The sequence below is a fragment of the Ochlerotatus camptorhynchus genome, unplaced genomic scaffold (assembly GCF_037179485.1).
Source record: "Ochlerotatus camptorhynchus isolate MF236.1 unplaced genomic scaffold, CSIRO-AGI_Acam_v1.1 ptg000361l, whole genome shotgun sequence".
Classification (NCBI taxonomy): Eukaryota; Metazoa; Arthropoda; class Insecta; order Diptera; family Culicidae; genus Ochlerotatus; species Ochlerotatus camptorhynchus.
In genome coordinates, this window is record NW_027040849.1 from 2,994,616 (window position 1) to 3,010,544 (window position 15,929).

The following is a 15,929-nucleotide window of genomic DNA, read 5'->3' on the forward strand; positions in this document are numbered from 1 at the left end:
TCGATTATGAGTAGATTGAATGGATATTCGTGGATGGCATAAATACGTTTTCAATTGATTGCATACAAACCGTCAGATGAGCACGAACGTGAGATTACGGTAGGGATTATAGCGGTTAGTTTTTAGTCGAAAGAACAGAAGTGCATGCAAGTAAAGTGAAATCAAAGAAAAGAGGAAGGAAAATATTGAAAACAAAACGAGATTAGATTGTTAGACAACACCGAGGGTGCTAACTGAAGCGCATACTTAATTTTGAAATTTTTTGGCCACTGTCCGCCTACGGTCTACTTGCTAGAATGTGTGTGTATTAAAATAAACAACTACCAAGCTAAACACACTACACCGTCAGCCAATTAGTGAAACGATTTAATGCATGCATTAACAGCTCGGCCTTTCGCGGCTCATTGTACTTACATGCCACTTTTAAGTTGTCGGAGGCGTAAGCCGAGGCGGCACGTGGCCGATGGGTAACCAGTGCCAGCTCGCCAAAGTATTGTCCCTTCTCTAGGTTCGAGATTTCAACCTCGCCGGCGGCCTGCTGAATGCGAATCGAAACCTTACCATCTTCGATGAAGTACATACCGTCGGCGGCATCACCTAGAATGATACAGAACGAGAACCATTGCAATATTATTAATCATAAGAGCATCGAAGTGGTATAATTAGTAGATCTTTCTCAATTCCCCTAGCATGACATAACAAGTTAAGGAGTCATACTGCGTGAAATGAGCAACAGTTGGTTGATATCATCCCCGACATAATTTCCTCCAATGAAAACACGGCTGAATGATGTTTGCTCTGATCCGATTTCAACCTGAATCGAAATCTAACGGATGTGTGTTTAATTTCCTTCCATCATATCGGCTTCGGCATTCGCTAAGAAAAATCTTGATTTTCTTTGTTTGTCTGCGTTGCTCCATTTATAGGAGATGAGTCTACATAGGGAAAACATTTGCTCTATCAGTTATGTTCGGGGAAAATCAATGTTTGATTCATTTCGAACAGGCTTTCCACCAAACAACCCCAAATGAATACTTTCGGATGATATGTTTTGTGTTTGTCTTTTCATTGGAGTATGATAAAAGGGAAAAGTTTTTCGATCAACCTAGAATTGAAACGATCAGTAGAATTGAAAAGGAATTGATAGAGTCCCTATCAAGAGATATTTGTTTGTTTGGTTTAATTAAACAGTTGTTGTTGTTGTTTCTTGATTAAGGAGACTTTCAGCTATTCTGACCATTCTGTAGTCGTTCGTCATTGATAATAGGGAATTCAAAAACAGGACGGAGAAAAAAGGCTCCGGACGAAGACAAAATTATCAAGAATTTGGGACTTTAAATAAATGCGGGATCTTTTACTTAGAATTTTTCTGCAAGACCCGAACTAACACAAATCCTAAAGTTTATGGGAATGCGTCATGCCAGACTTTCAAACATAGCGTAACATTATTGACTGTCTAGGCTCACTAATATAATTCCACACATTTTTATTGACGAATTTCCATGTGAAATCCGTCATAACTTTCATGTGACCACACATAAACAGAATCCACCCAGAAGCACACATGAAATTTATGAGTTAAATGAGTAGTATGTGTGGTGTGACTCATAGATACCGTTTGTTGATCACATTGCAAAAATTCATGTGTGGGACACAAAAAAACAATCTTTGAAATTTTATCAGTGCTGAGTGTGAAAGCTCTGCACTATTCAATCCATTGCTCTGTGCAGACCGTTTGTACCAAACGGTAAAGGACGAGGCAATGAAAAAGCCAACAAAAACATTCAGTCACTCACGAACAGGCGACTCAACCGCTTACCTTCGCTGACACAGCATGTAATAAGGTGATCCATCAAGAGACGTTTCTCAGTCGAACTGACAGCTAGAAATCTAGAGTGTGTGAGTGATCTGGTGTTAATGGTGCTGAATGTAAACATAAACAAAGCAGAAATTCATATGAGACTAAACTGCCAGTTCTACTGTGATCTGTCAAAAGTTCTTGGTAAACAAAAAAGTCAGCTGATCGCAACTGTCTCGTGGACAGCTTTATTGAGGCATTTTTCCATAGAAAATGTACGCTCAGTCATTCAAAACAAGTATTGGGTACCATCACGGAAGAATAAACGTGCTGACTGAGCTACCGATTGAGTGCTCGCTCGGCTGTCAGTGACTCGTTTACCTCTCAATCATTCAGACTCTCACGAGGCAGTGAATGATGAGGCAGATGGCAGTTCATATTAATATGAAAATGACTCATTGAACCTGACTGTTTTGCGCACTGCTTTTAAATACTTTCAAACAGCTTCAGGTTTCAAAATCGTGGGTGGGGAGATTTTTTTGATTCCCAATATTTCTTCACGTCTGGTACTTTAAATGTTAGTTAAGCCCGGGATATCAATTTATTTTTTCTTAGAATTGGTAGTAGTAGTAGTAATATTCTTTTTTATTTTGATTTTTTATGTGGTTTACAATTGCTAATACAGGGCAAGAGGTTAGCCAGAAGGGCTCTTCATCTTTGGTGGACTTTTTGATTATGTACATGTTTTTTGCCTGTAGACTTGGAGACATACTTCAAGCCTCCGCGTACATCGTACGGGTTAGGCAAAAGATGTGCGTCTATCTTTAAAAAAAACTGTCGCATTAATGGCCCTTCGCTCATTTTCAACTTCTATTCAATTTTCATACTGCCGTACTCTAACGCAACTATCCACCTACCCTCTTCTAAAAGATCATTCTCTAGCTAATAAATTATCACACTAAAGCTTCATGTTAGCATTTCCAACCAACTCTGAAAATCGCTAACTTCGCGTATGAAGTAACATAAAAAACACTTTGAATTTACATGTTGTTTAGAACTGGTAGTGGATAGTGCTCAAAGCAAGTAATGAATTTAGGAAACCCTATAAAAAGGTGGATTCACAACAGGCGTAATCTCAAAAGACAGACCATATAAACCAGGTAGAACAAAACATACGCATACATTAAAAAGGCAGAATAAAACAAAACACTTTTTGTTATGAACTGAATTTTTTCATGATTTTAGATCTTTGAAAAAAAAATCAAAATCACGCAAAAATAGGAATTGTATACATAATGCAGTAGCGTGCGGATATTAGTTGAATAGCATCCCCTCTAATATTCCTTTTATATTTTAATAGCCACAATAAAAAAAATCAATTAAATGTTACACATTCATTTCGCTTCTAGTCTAATCTAATATCAACACAGCCAGTTCTTGATAGCTTCCTGGAAAATGATTGATATGCCTCCATAATTTTCCATGTCTATTTCATATATGTATCACATCGAAGATGCGTCACATATACCAAAAAGAGCCAGGCCTACTGTGCAGCATTTAAGGGGCAAGATGATTCAGAAAACATCGGGCCTATTTAAATCGATGCTTCAGAATCCAATAAATGTATGAAACGTGGACATCTCGTACCTTACGTTCCGTTTTTGGTAATTATATGATGTGTTAGTCGTTGGAAGCATCAAAGCTAGACAGGTTCAGTGATGCTCCATTTTCCTCTGACGGTTGGAACAGACATGGGACACTCTTGTCCTAGCCTTTTATGGCTTATGGCTATAGTGCCATAGCGCGTGGTCTCGATATATTCCACATAAAGTTGATCAATGTTATAAAACTATCCATGGACCTTACTGACTGCGAAGCATATACCCATAGCGACCATCAGGCGATCCGATATGGCATCGGCTAACGGAATACTGTGGCAGTTCGGAGGAGGAGAACTTGTGACCGGAAGTGGAAGACGAAGGCTTTCGACAAGGATCTTTTCGTTGAGGCACTTCGTGTGGATAGGAGTCCCACAGATATGAACCTGGACGAGCTGACAGAAACATTAGTGAGAGCATGTGACACGACTATGCCCAGGAAATTGGAGTCAAATATCAGACGGCGTCCAGTTTACTGGTGGAACGAGGCACTTAGCACCCTCCGCGCTAGTTGTCTCAGAACCAGAAGACGTGTTCAGAGAGCAACAACAGAAGCAGCACTTAAACGAGAAATAAAGCAGAGCAAGTCAAACTGTTTTAAGGAGCTGTGTCGAGACGCTGATGCCAATCCCTGGGGCGACGCATACCGAGTCGTGATGGCGAGGATCAGATGCCCGCTGAAATTTGTCTAGAGAAGCTGAAAGTCATCGTGGAAGGACTTTTCCCGAAGCACGACCCAACGACCTGGCCACCTACACCGTACGGAGAAGGAGAGAAGGATAACGTCGATTGAAGGTGAAGAAAGCTCCCGGTCCGGATGGAATTCCCAACGTAGCGTTGAAATCGGTGATGCAGGCGTCCCCGGACATGTTCAGGATAGTGTTGCAGAAATGCCTGGCCGAGGGTCATTTTCCTGATAGATGGAAGATACAGAAGCTAGTGTTGCTAGATACACTCGGAAAACTCTTGGAGAACATCCTAAACAGGCTGACGAAATACAAGGAGAGTAAGCACGGATTGCCGGAGAGGCAGTTCCGGAAAGGGAGATCAACGGTGGATGCAATTCGGACAGTGGTCGAGAGAACTGTGAAGGTGTCCAAACAGAAGCGGAGAGGAGATCGATATTGCGCCGTGATAACGATCGACGTCAAAAATGCGTTCAACAGCGCCAGCTGGGAGACCTTCGCCGAAGCGCTGCATAGAATGAGAGTCCCTGACTACCTGTGCAGGATCCTGAGGAGTTATTTCCAGAACTGGGTTCTGGTCTACGAGACAGACATGGGACAGATATCTTTTGCGGACGACGTCGTCTTGACGGTAACAGGCGAGACGCTGGAAGAGGTGGAAGTGTTGCCAACCGAGGCGATCGACAGGATTGGTACCTGGATGCAAGGAGCGAAGCTACAGATAGCCCACCACAAAACGGAAGTGTTATGGGTCAGTAACTGTAAAGCGGTACAGCGGGCAGAAATCACCCTCGGGGAGCACGCCATAGCCTCAAAGCGTGTGTTGAAATACCTGGGAGTGATGATCGATGACCGGCTAAACTTCAACAGTCACGTTGAATATGCCTGTGAGAAGGCTTCGTAGGCCATCAACGCGATAGCCAGAATCATGCCGAACAGCGCTGGTCCCAGCAGTAGCAAGAGGCGTCTTCTGGCCAGTGTGTCGTCGTCGATACTGAGATATGGAGGTCAAGCCTGGGTTCCAGCGCTGGAAACGAAGCAAAACCAATGAAAATTGAGCAGTGCGTACAGAACCATCTCGTCGGAAGCAGTATCGGCATCACCCTGGCGGAGGACTACAAGTGCTATATGACGAGAGAAACCAGAGGAGTACGAAAAATGGTGAGAACGGTGTTGATGGCTAAGTGGCAGCAGGAGTGGGATGCAGCAGAGAACGGTAGATGGACACACAGGCTAATACCGATTCTTTCGACCTGGGTGAACAGGAAGCAAGGAAAAGTCAACTTCCACTTGACACAGCTCTTGTCTGGTCAAGGCTGCTTCAGAAAGTACCTGCATCGGTTCGGACACACGACATCACCCTTCTGTCCGGAGTGTGGGAATGTGAAAGAATCACCAGAGCACATGGTTTTCGAATGTCCTAGATTTGATACTGTGCGAGAGAAGATACTCGCCCTTTAATGCCGTCAGCAGAGCAGTAACACAGATCATGTCAGCGCTGCAGCGAAAATGGCGAGAAGACCAGCTAGAAAGTAGTAATGTGCTCACACAAGTGCGAAGTGAAAGACGAAGCCGGGAGAATTCTCCGTCGGAGTAGACTGAATCCACCGGCGAGGGTTAGCTGAGTAGAACGCGACGCTGGGAGCTAAATGGCAAACAAACAGAAAAGAAACGGGAGAACTTCCATCTCCCGGGAACTCTCCGTCGGAGTATGCTGAATCCATCGCCGGGGGTTAGCTGAGTAAAACGCAACGCTGGGAGCTAAACGGCTCCCAAATTGGAGAGACGATCAGCGAAGTGGAAGCGCCAGTTAGCTGAGGTATAGTGAGGTGTGTAATTCACAGCCCCCGTGGTTCCGGCGGAAAAGGGAAAGGCGTCTAAGGAGGTTTTAGCACCGATAAACCGACATGACACTTAATTCTGACTTTTGCCAGAAAATCGTAAACGGCCGATTTAAATGTGCAGTGATCCAAACTATCAAAACCGTAGGATTTTTTTATCTAGATACAAATAATGTGTTCAGAATAGATCAGACACGAACCAATTCATAACTTTTGCATGCGGGTTCATGGCTTAGCTAAATATTTCCCGCGAACACGGAGCCAAATGTCAGTAATGTGCTTCAGTCAGAAATTTTATTGTTTTTGCTATGGTCATTCATGTCAGTTTGTTGGTGGTTTTAGTGCGGTAAGAATCCCACACACCGTGTCACCGCGACCGTGCGCCCGATCGTCAAGTAGTGGCATGATGGCCTTTTGAAGGTTCCTCCTAGCCAAAAAAAGAAAAAGCAAACACACACACACACACATACTTATCGCGGTAGGCCGTGTTGATTTTTGCGAATTTTGAAATTTGTCTACGTACGTATTCAAAAAAGTTGGATAATTGTTGATAATTTTGAATTAATCTATTCACCATACGGAAGGGCTTGATCATCTGGACAATTTTGCTGTTAACAGTAACTTCAAAGTTAGGTAGGATCCCCTGATGTGATATAATATAGCATATTCAGGAAGTCAATATGTATACTAGCGCCGCGGGGTGACTGAATTCTGGACTAATCTGATAAACTTCCGGAAGAGTTTGATCATCTGAACAAATTTAGCGAAGCCGGAAAGTTCGTAGCTAGGCAGGATCTGGTGATATAATATAGCAGATTCAGAAGGTCATGTATACTAGCGCCACATGGGGAGTGACTTCTGAACTAATCTGTTCACTAACCAAAAGACCTTGGTCACATAAATAAGTTTACCGAAGACAGAAACAAAGGAATTATTCTGAACTAATGTGTCCACCAACCATAACGTTTTGATATCCTGAATAACTTTGTAGAAGAGTGCAATTTTGTATATGGCCATGATCTTGAGAGATTCTAAGTTATAGCCTGTAAACCCAAATCCAATATGTTGTTCTACCACCTTACCACCCACCGTTCCGATTATACAATTCCACCTCCCAACTTCACACTGTGTTCCCAAATGAACAGATGAGAAATCATTCAAAATAAATTAGCATGGATTCTAAGTTGAATAACTTTCTTATTCTAAGTTCAGTACTCCATACCGTATTCAGCAAACATTTTCAGGCATAGTTGTTCTATATGCTCCATAAACATGGATTTTTTTTACTCTACGTAAAAGTACATATTAACTTCAAAATATAGAAAAGCGATTTTCACCATTTTTTTTAAAAATGCTTTAATTTTTCCAGGCTCATTTGCTGTAGCTTTGCGGAGCCGATATTCAACAACATGGAATACAAACTTACTTAAAACTAACGTTAGTAAGGCGGGGGCCGATTACTCGCGGCTATCTCGAGGTTAGGGGTAACAAATTGTAACAAATGGATGTCAGGGAAGGGATTGAGAACACAGGGTTTAGAGAGCAATGTGCTCTTGATCTCGAACACAAGATGACACTAAATACTAAATCCTCAGATCGATCCGTTTTAAAAACACATCAATTAAATTTAAGTAGTCGAGATCTCGGCTCGCCAAGATATCTTTAACCGCAAAGGTTGTTTTCCTCGGGCCCTGAGCGAGATAACTTTGATCTAGCAACACAATGGGGGGTGCATGACCAAAGCACGTGGTCGATATCGTGATAGCCACTAATTTTCCCCATATTGAGAAAGTAAAGTTTGCACACTAAGATTTTGTTTCCGTGTTCGGTAAATTTTACCGAAATCAGAACAGCTGAACGTTCGGTAAAACTTTGACCTTCATTTTAAAGGCTATTGAATTTGAAAATGTTCAAACTTGTTTAAAAGATCAAATCTTGTCATTTTAGTGGAGATTTAGTTTCAAAGTAGCTGAAAAGTAATTGAATTGAATTGCATAAATTTTACCGAAAAGTTCAGCTGTTTAGATTTCGGTAAAAATTACCGAAGTCGGCGATAAATTCTAAGTGTGTGTATATTAAATTTCAAATCGACGATTTTTTTTCTTTCACAAAAGGATGTTTTTAGGCAGTTATCCAACTTTTGTGACAATGTACGTAGACTAGTTCTAAAATTCGCAAAAATCAACTTGTCCTATTATCGCGGCAACACCAACATTGAACAATAAAACGGTAGATTCTTAAAGTTCATATTAAATCATATTTAGTACACATTTTTTAGTTTTACAAGTAAATTGTATCATCATTATAGTTTTATCTTCAAAAATGCGGCAAAACTGACCATTTGGATTGGATTACCCCAAGACTGAGTATGCCTTGATGAAAATTATCAAAAATGCTAGTCGCATTACCTGAACAATCGCTTATTTTTTTGGGCAATAATCTTAGAATATTTGAAAACTGATTAGCACCGAAACCAAACCATTGTCAAATAGGACACGCTAAGTGTTACTTAGAGTGTCCCTATTTGACAATGGTTACTCTAAAATATTCCATTCCTCAGACCTTTCCCAATCATATTTCAGTTATTAAATAAATGTTTATCTATAGTAGCTAGCAAGATTGAAAATTTCATCTTGACCTTTCAGACAAGACATTTACATTTCCATTACTGTGCATCAATCATGCTAGCGCGCTAAACCACTTGTACAGCAAGTAGTATTTGTAAACATTAGATCCGTAGACTGGCAAGTGCCATAAATCAATTTCATTTTCAGGGCAACATGAAAAATAAACTTTCAAGCTCGAGACTCTGACAGACAGCTAGCTAGATGTTGGGAAATGTTCAACCTATTATACCATGCTACCGGACGTTATCCCAGAAGCCCCAGTCGGCACGAGTGTACTTACCTTGCTTGATGATTCTTTCTCCCTTCGCAAAAGTCTTGGGTATGAGAGCATCAGCCAGGTTCATGCGCTCGTAATTCTTTTGGTAAAAATGAAAAAAAAAAGACGAGAGAGAATGGTTAAAACAACATCAAAGAGCTTGTTGCTCGAACGAGAAAAAAAAATCGAAGGCCGGTACAAACCTGTAACGTTTTCAACATCGGAACCGCATCCAGTAGTGCTTCGTACATTTTCCGTTTCCTAAACGCGGACTTGAGCAGAATCCTTCGGAACGTCTGCCGGTCCATCGCCCATAGTTGACCGTCCGTTTCTGCTTGGATGGTGGCAGCTCTGTACGACCGAGAACGTAAATCAAGTAATCAACTTAAAAGGTTCCTATAATAGTAGTTCCAAGCAGGGGGCAACTTACCTTGGCATATTGTATAAAAGAGCTAGTTCACCGAAACTACCGCTGTGATCGTACGTATGTATATGTTTCTGATCTTCTCCTACGTAAGCTTTGTAAATTCCTCTGTAAAACAAGAGAAGGACCAAATCAGCATACTAATCCCCGACGAGTTGATGAAGGATGGAATTCCACCTTTGTCTATACTTACGATTCAATGACGTAGAAGTTATCTCCGTCATCTCCTTGTTTTATAATATAATCTTTTGCTTTGACTTTTTTCTCGAACATGGCGTCCAGCACTTCGTTCATCTAGATTGGAGAGGACGGAAAAGAGGATAAAAGCGATTACGATCGTACTCAGCATACTTGTAAAACTGTAAAATCATGCGCCCCTCATCTTCGCAATTGCTGCAAGGATAGAAGATGATGCAGTTTTCCAATCGAACCGAATGGAGTTGCATAAGAGGAGAGCGACACACAAAAGTCTAAACAAGTTCAAGCTCCGTCAAAGTGCATCCGAAGGTTTCGATAAGTTGCTAGATGGGGAAAGTTTCCTCATTAAAAGTATTGTTGCATGCATCTTTATTTTCGCAATGATTTGTCCCGTTTGCCGTTGCTGCAGTTGGTGGGCGATGATTTCCCTCGCTGGAAGGATGGCGTAGGTGGATTCATATGTTTTGTGTAGCATCGTCGTCGGCGTCGTGATGGGGGTGAAAATATTGAAAAAGTTTTTCTATCCGCTTTATATGCTAATGGGTGCAGCTGAATGGATGCAAACACATATGGTCGTGGCTTATTAGTGGAAAGTATGTTTTGTGGTGTGTGGAACTAGAACAGCGAGAGTAAAGGGTGGAACGGGCAAAAATTGGTCGGCTAAAATTTGGTGTATTTTTCTTTAATCGTGCACTTAAAAAACTTGAACGTCCCTAATTTTGTAGGTGTGTGCGTATACTGATAAAAATAGTGTGGTATCACGTACCATTGAAATGTGTTTAATTATTCTTTGACTGTTCATAGTAAAATCAACCGAATATTTTTTTTTTTCAATTCTATTATGTTTTCAACCAAATTGCTATGCTCTCCATAGAATTTTATGTAGTATTGTTAATCAAATTCATGGTTAAAAAAATACTTCAAATATACCATGTTACCATGTAAATATGGTAACATCAACAGAAATGCTGTTTGGTTGGAAAACAAAACGATTACAGGGCTGGTAGCGAGTCACTTTTTAGAATGAAAGGAAATGCTGAGAATTTCAGTGAAGCTCCATAAACAAACTGCGGGAACATAAGGGAAGTTAACACGCTGAAAATATGAGGAACTTACTGGAAGCTTTAAGAACTTCAAAGCGGTTTCTTTAGAATCCGAAAATTTTCAGGAACTTTTATGAAGTTCCTAAAATTTCAGAGAACTTCACAGGTGTCAAGCGAACTTGAGAAATATTTACATGGAATTCTGAGGTGAAATACAAGCAAATTTTGTGAGAATACTTTTTCTATTCTAAAGGACATAACAAGAGATTTCTGAAGAACATACAAGGGCATTTTAAAGAAAATCATGGAAAGAAATTAAAGGCACTTCTCGCGGGAGTTAGTAAGAATACGAACCTAATGTAGAGTGAATTTCAAGAGTTTTCTCGAGGGAATTTCCGAAAGTGCTCTGCACAGAATTCCGGAACAGTCTTGGAGATTTTTTAAGGCTTTATTAGCGAGATATTTAGCTCTTGGGCTAGTTCATCTCATAAGAAGTTATTGAGAAAATTTGTAGTTTGTTTGAGTTCTAAATAAATTTAATGATTTTTTAAGAGGCAACTAACCATGGCGTTGTTGGACGTTGAAAAAGCGTTCGACAATGTCTGGCATGATGGCTTGGTGTTCAAATTGCAGCACTACGGTCTTCCAATCTTCCTAGTGAAGATAATTAACAACTACTTATCGCACAGGACGTTCCGAGTCTCTCTGAATGGCATCACATCGGATGCTTTCAACATCGGTGCTTGGGTTCCACAAGGAAGCATCCTTGGCCCCATTCTATTCATTCTGTTCACCTCCGATATGCCGGCTCTCCTGATGGTGTATCGTTGTCTCTCTTCTCAGATGACACATCCATCGTCTACAAGGGTAGGGTCATCGGAGCTCTGACTGCCAAACTTCAGAGAGGCCTGGACGTCCTGTCTGAATATTTCAACAGCTGGAAGATCCGTATCAACGCGGCAAAGACCCAGGGCATCATATTTCCACACTCTAAATCTCCCAGACTTGTTCCGTCGGTGAATAATAAAATCTGCCTGAACGGCACAGTGGTGAAATGGTCGAAAGAGGTAGTCTACCTTGGCTTAACACTAGACAGCAAGCTGATTTTCAGTGAGCCAAAACCAAGTGTAACATCTTGATAAGATCATTGTATCCACTCATGAGCAGGAGGTCTACTCTATCCCTGAAAAATAAGCTTGCTGTCTACAAACAAATCATCCTTCCCGTAATGGAATACGGGATGCCAATCTGGGAGAGTTGCGCCAAATGCCATCACCTCAAACTCCAAAGGATTTAGAACAAGATCCTTAGGATGGTCCTAAACAGTCCCCCGCGGACTAGAATTTCTGAGATCACCCTCCTGGCTGGAATTCAGACATTAGAAGAACGGAGAGTATTCATCCTGGAAAGGTTCAGAGGCACCTGTCTGAGATCAAATCATCAGATCATACGTAATCTAGCACGTTAGGTTAAGTTATACTAGTTGTTATGTAGGTTATCACGTTTTTTTCAATTCAAACAAAACACACACCCCCACGGGGTATTGTGTAAGTTGTAGTTGAAAAACGCAAATATTAAATAAGAATATCAAATTGAACAAAGATGAAGAGCCAGGTAGGCTAATCAATTAAAATGTGAAATCAATGTACTAGGGGAATGTACGTATTCTCGGCAACCTAAGCAGCGACCTTCTTCCTATAGCCTTTTTCTCTAAGGAACGCACACATATGCAGTATTGGTATGTTTACAATCTTTTGCTGCCAGCTGCTCTAACAATTTCAGTCGAAAGAATTGTCAAAAACAATCTTCTCTAGTGAGAGCGAGTATTGTCGGCAACCGTTCCATTTGAACTGCATGTAAATCTGCTGTTCTATTATCGGCAACTCGAAATCAGCTACAATTTGTAGTGCGTGTGTTGCATTTCAAGAAAACCTTGCTAGATTGCTTTTTCTCAGTGGTAAAAATATAGTCAAATTGAAGCTGAAAGCATAAAGAATCGTTTGCATGCATTCAGCGAAGTGTTTTCGTAAGAAAATCCAGTGAAAATAGTGTTTCAATTTGTGTTGCCGAAAATATTCTGTCATGCCGAAGCCGTCATTTCCCCTATCATTATCAACAGAAATAAACATAATTTTACTACTACTAAGAGGCAACTAACCATCACTCGATTTGCTTTTGGTTCTTCTTTTTGCATTCCTAAATCATCACTTTCTAAAAGTATTGGTAAAATTCGTTGGTAGCGTTCGACGTCGTGCCAAAACAGTCGATGATGCATAAATATCAACTGGTATTGTTCGCGCACGAGGCGAACGTTTTGTGTGATTTTCTTGTATTTATTCTTTCTAGTGTTGATCATATTGATCCCCGTTTTCCGCCTTATATTATTTGGCAAAGTCCCATCCATTAACCCCGAGCCGACCGCGGGTAATCGGTCACCCCACTAACTTCAACCCTTTTTCACTTCAACACACGCACTACCGAAAGTGAGCATGTTGCCTCAAGCTTTGGCTCCTCCCACTAGTAGAATTTCCTATCATAGCATAGCAGCGAGGAGGAGAAGAAGAAGAAGTAGAATTATATAATAGTAACCACCTTTCGCGCAAAACTCACATACGACACACGTGTACCAACCATTGTATCGAACGGATCATTTAATACAAAGTTTTAAACTAAACAAATACGCATTCTCCTTTTCCGTGACAAGCCGAAAACAATCAGCCTTTCTCAAAACTCACAATGGGATAATCCCTGCAAGTCAAGCATTTCGTAACACCTATCAATACCTTTGGTATTCCCTTTGAAGAGGGAATTGGCCGTACAGCTGGGATCCCCCTAGCCCAGGATTTCCTACACCATTTTCAGTGTCAGTGAGCGGACAGGTATGGTGAGCAAAATCTACCATCTATTTTATTCTTTTACTTTTCAATACAACAGCAAATGTGACGTCACACATGCACGCGTATAAGGATGTCCCACTGCCAGACCACGCTGTATGACATTTTGTTTATACCCCTGAGCGGAAAAGCCAATAACAGGCTACATGCAATGGTGCCATCTCCCCTGTTTGTGTTTAATTCAATCTTTTTTCTACCTTTGTAATTGGAACGTTCCAAAATGGTCCTTTTAGTTTTAGTTATTCAGTTTTTGATATTTATTCACCATTAAACATATCCACTCATCTAAGTTATTGGGTTAAACTATTCGTATTTGCATGTTTTAATAAACTTATATTGACTGCTAGAGGTAATACATCTGGCAACGCTTGTTTAATGATTCTTTTACGTTCGCTAGCAAAGAACTGGAGTCGAAGTGATTTTCTGGGTGTTTTAATTTGTTCACCAAGAAATTTGACCTCCAGTTTATATTAATTTTGTGTATTCGATTACGTGAAATTGTGGAATGCTACGAAGAACACAAGTAAATAAATGCAGTGATGGTGTTTTACCCAGAAAATATACCATCTAAAATCATGAAATACTTGCTTCAAATTTTAGGATGGCTTGTGTGTATGTGTATACTAAAGGGTGATACGGTCAAAATTTGGTCAAGGGAAAACGCGTGTAAATCGGTGAAATCGTTTATTTAAAAAATCAAATTAAATTTCTTTTTCAAGTTCAATTAGTATAAAATTCAGGAAAAATATTCAGTTAGGCTTCCGCTTTTCCAAATCCGAATTGCCGGGCCTTACGCTTGACCCCTGCCATCAGATTTTGTGCAGCCACCTTGTCCACCTTCTTCGCCGCAGAAAGCCAGTTTGCCTTGAACTGCTGCTCGCCCTTAGCAGTTTTTTTGGTCTTCTTTAGGTTCCGCTTGACAATAGCCCAGTATTTCTCTATTGGGCGGAGCTCTGGCGTGTTGGGAGGGTTCTTGTCCTTGGGAACCACCTGCACGTTGTTGGCGGCGTACCACTCCATGGCCTTTTTACCGTAATGGCAAGATGCCAAATCCGGCCAAAACAGTACGGAACAACCGTGTTTCTTCAGGAAAGGCAGCAGACGTTTATTCAAACACTCTTTCACGTAAATTTCTTGGTTGACAGTCCCGGAAGCTATGAAAATGCTGCTTTTCAAGCCACAGGTACAGATGGCTTGCCAAACCAGATATTTCTTTGCGAACTTTGACAGTTTCATGTGCTTGAAAACATCTGCTACCTTTCCCCTTCCTTTTGCCGTATAAAACTCCTGTCCCGGAAGCTGCTTGTAGTCGGCTTTGACGTAGGTTTCGTCGTCCATTACCACGCAGTCAAACTTCGTCAGCATCGTCGTGTACAGCCTCCGGGATCGCGCTTTGGCCGTCGTATTTTGTTTATCATCGCGATTTGGAGTCACTACCTTCTTGTAAGTCGATAGTCCGGCTCGTTTTTTGGCTCGATGCACGGTTGTAGACGATACACCCAGCTTATTTGCGGCATCTCGGAGAGAGAGGTTAGGGTTTCGCTTGAAACTACCGGCAACTCTCTTTGTCGTCTCAGCGGCTTCCGGTTTTCGATTTCCCCCCGATCCAGACTTCCTGGCTGTCGACAAACGTTCCCCAAACACTTTAATTACATTTGTAACGGTTTATTTGGCAACTTTTAGCGATTTTGCCAACTTTGCGTGCGAGTAGCTCGGATTTTCGCGATGCGCGAGCAAAATTTTGATACGCTGCTCTTCTTGCTTGGACGGCATTTTGACAACTGAAGAGTGAATTCCAAAATCAAAATAGGAGCAACATTCTACACACACACACCTTCAAAATGAGGGGTGTTCAGGTTTTTTAAATGCAAAATTGAAAGAAATACGTCAAGTTGATATTGACCAAATTTTGACCGTATCACCCTTTAATGATGATGATTGAAGGATATTTCAAAAAGAAGAAGAATCTCAATTGATTGACTGTATCTTGAACCTTAATATGGGGATGCCGGACAAAAATCAACACTGAAGATTTTTATCATTTTTTACCCATAGGAGTAATGGGAAACGTTGTTAGTGATGATGAGAACTGATAATTGCATACATGACTTATGTTATATAAGTTAACGAAAAAGTTTCTCAAATGCCATTATATTTAAAATAGTGCATATCGTCGTTTCCAGCGTACATTAAAACATTAAAGAGCAATTAAGACACATAAATAATTAAATTGACCACCACTTCGCCAAAAACATTGACAATAACGATAGACCAATTTTCTCTTGAAAAGGTCAAAACCCATTGCCGAAATTTGGAGTAGATTAACCTAAAATCGTTAGATGTATTTTGGACAAAGATACCATTATCATTTATTCCAGTCATTAAAAATTTGTCAAGATCCCGTAGGGTAGAGCAGTCCAGAACGCATCCCTAAACTAAAATGGCTCCTCGCGGTTTTTCATAGCTTTCCCATTATCAATCCGTGAATTTAACTTAGACTTCGC

At 40.8% G+C, this 15,929-nt stretch overlaps 1 protein-coding gene across 8 annotated transcripts in view; it reads right to left on the reverse strand.

Annotated features, from left to right (window-relative positions):
• Positions 1-15,929, reverse strand: part of Pka-R2 (cAMP-dependent protein kinase type II regulatory subunit) — a 369,683-nt gene that overhangs the window by 19,309 nt on the left and 334,445 nt on the right. For all 8 annotated transcript variants that reach the window (XM_065231879.1, XM_065231882.1, XM_065231880.1 and 5 more), the window contains 5 exons: positions 9,484-9,584; positions 9,297-9,398; positions 9,070-9,217; positions 8,891-8,966; positions 415-597 (listed from right to left, as the gene is read on the reverse strand). In XM_065231879.1, the coding sequence (XP_065087951.1) occupies positions 415-597; positions 8,891-8,966; positions 9,070-9,217; positions 9,297-9,398; positions 9,484-9,584 (610 nt within the window). The remainder of the gene's footprint in view (positions 1-414; positions 598-8,890; positions 8,967-9,069; positions 9,218-9,296; positions 9,399-9,483; positions 9,585-15,929) is intronic.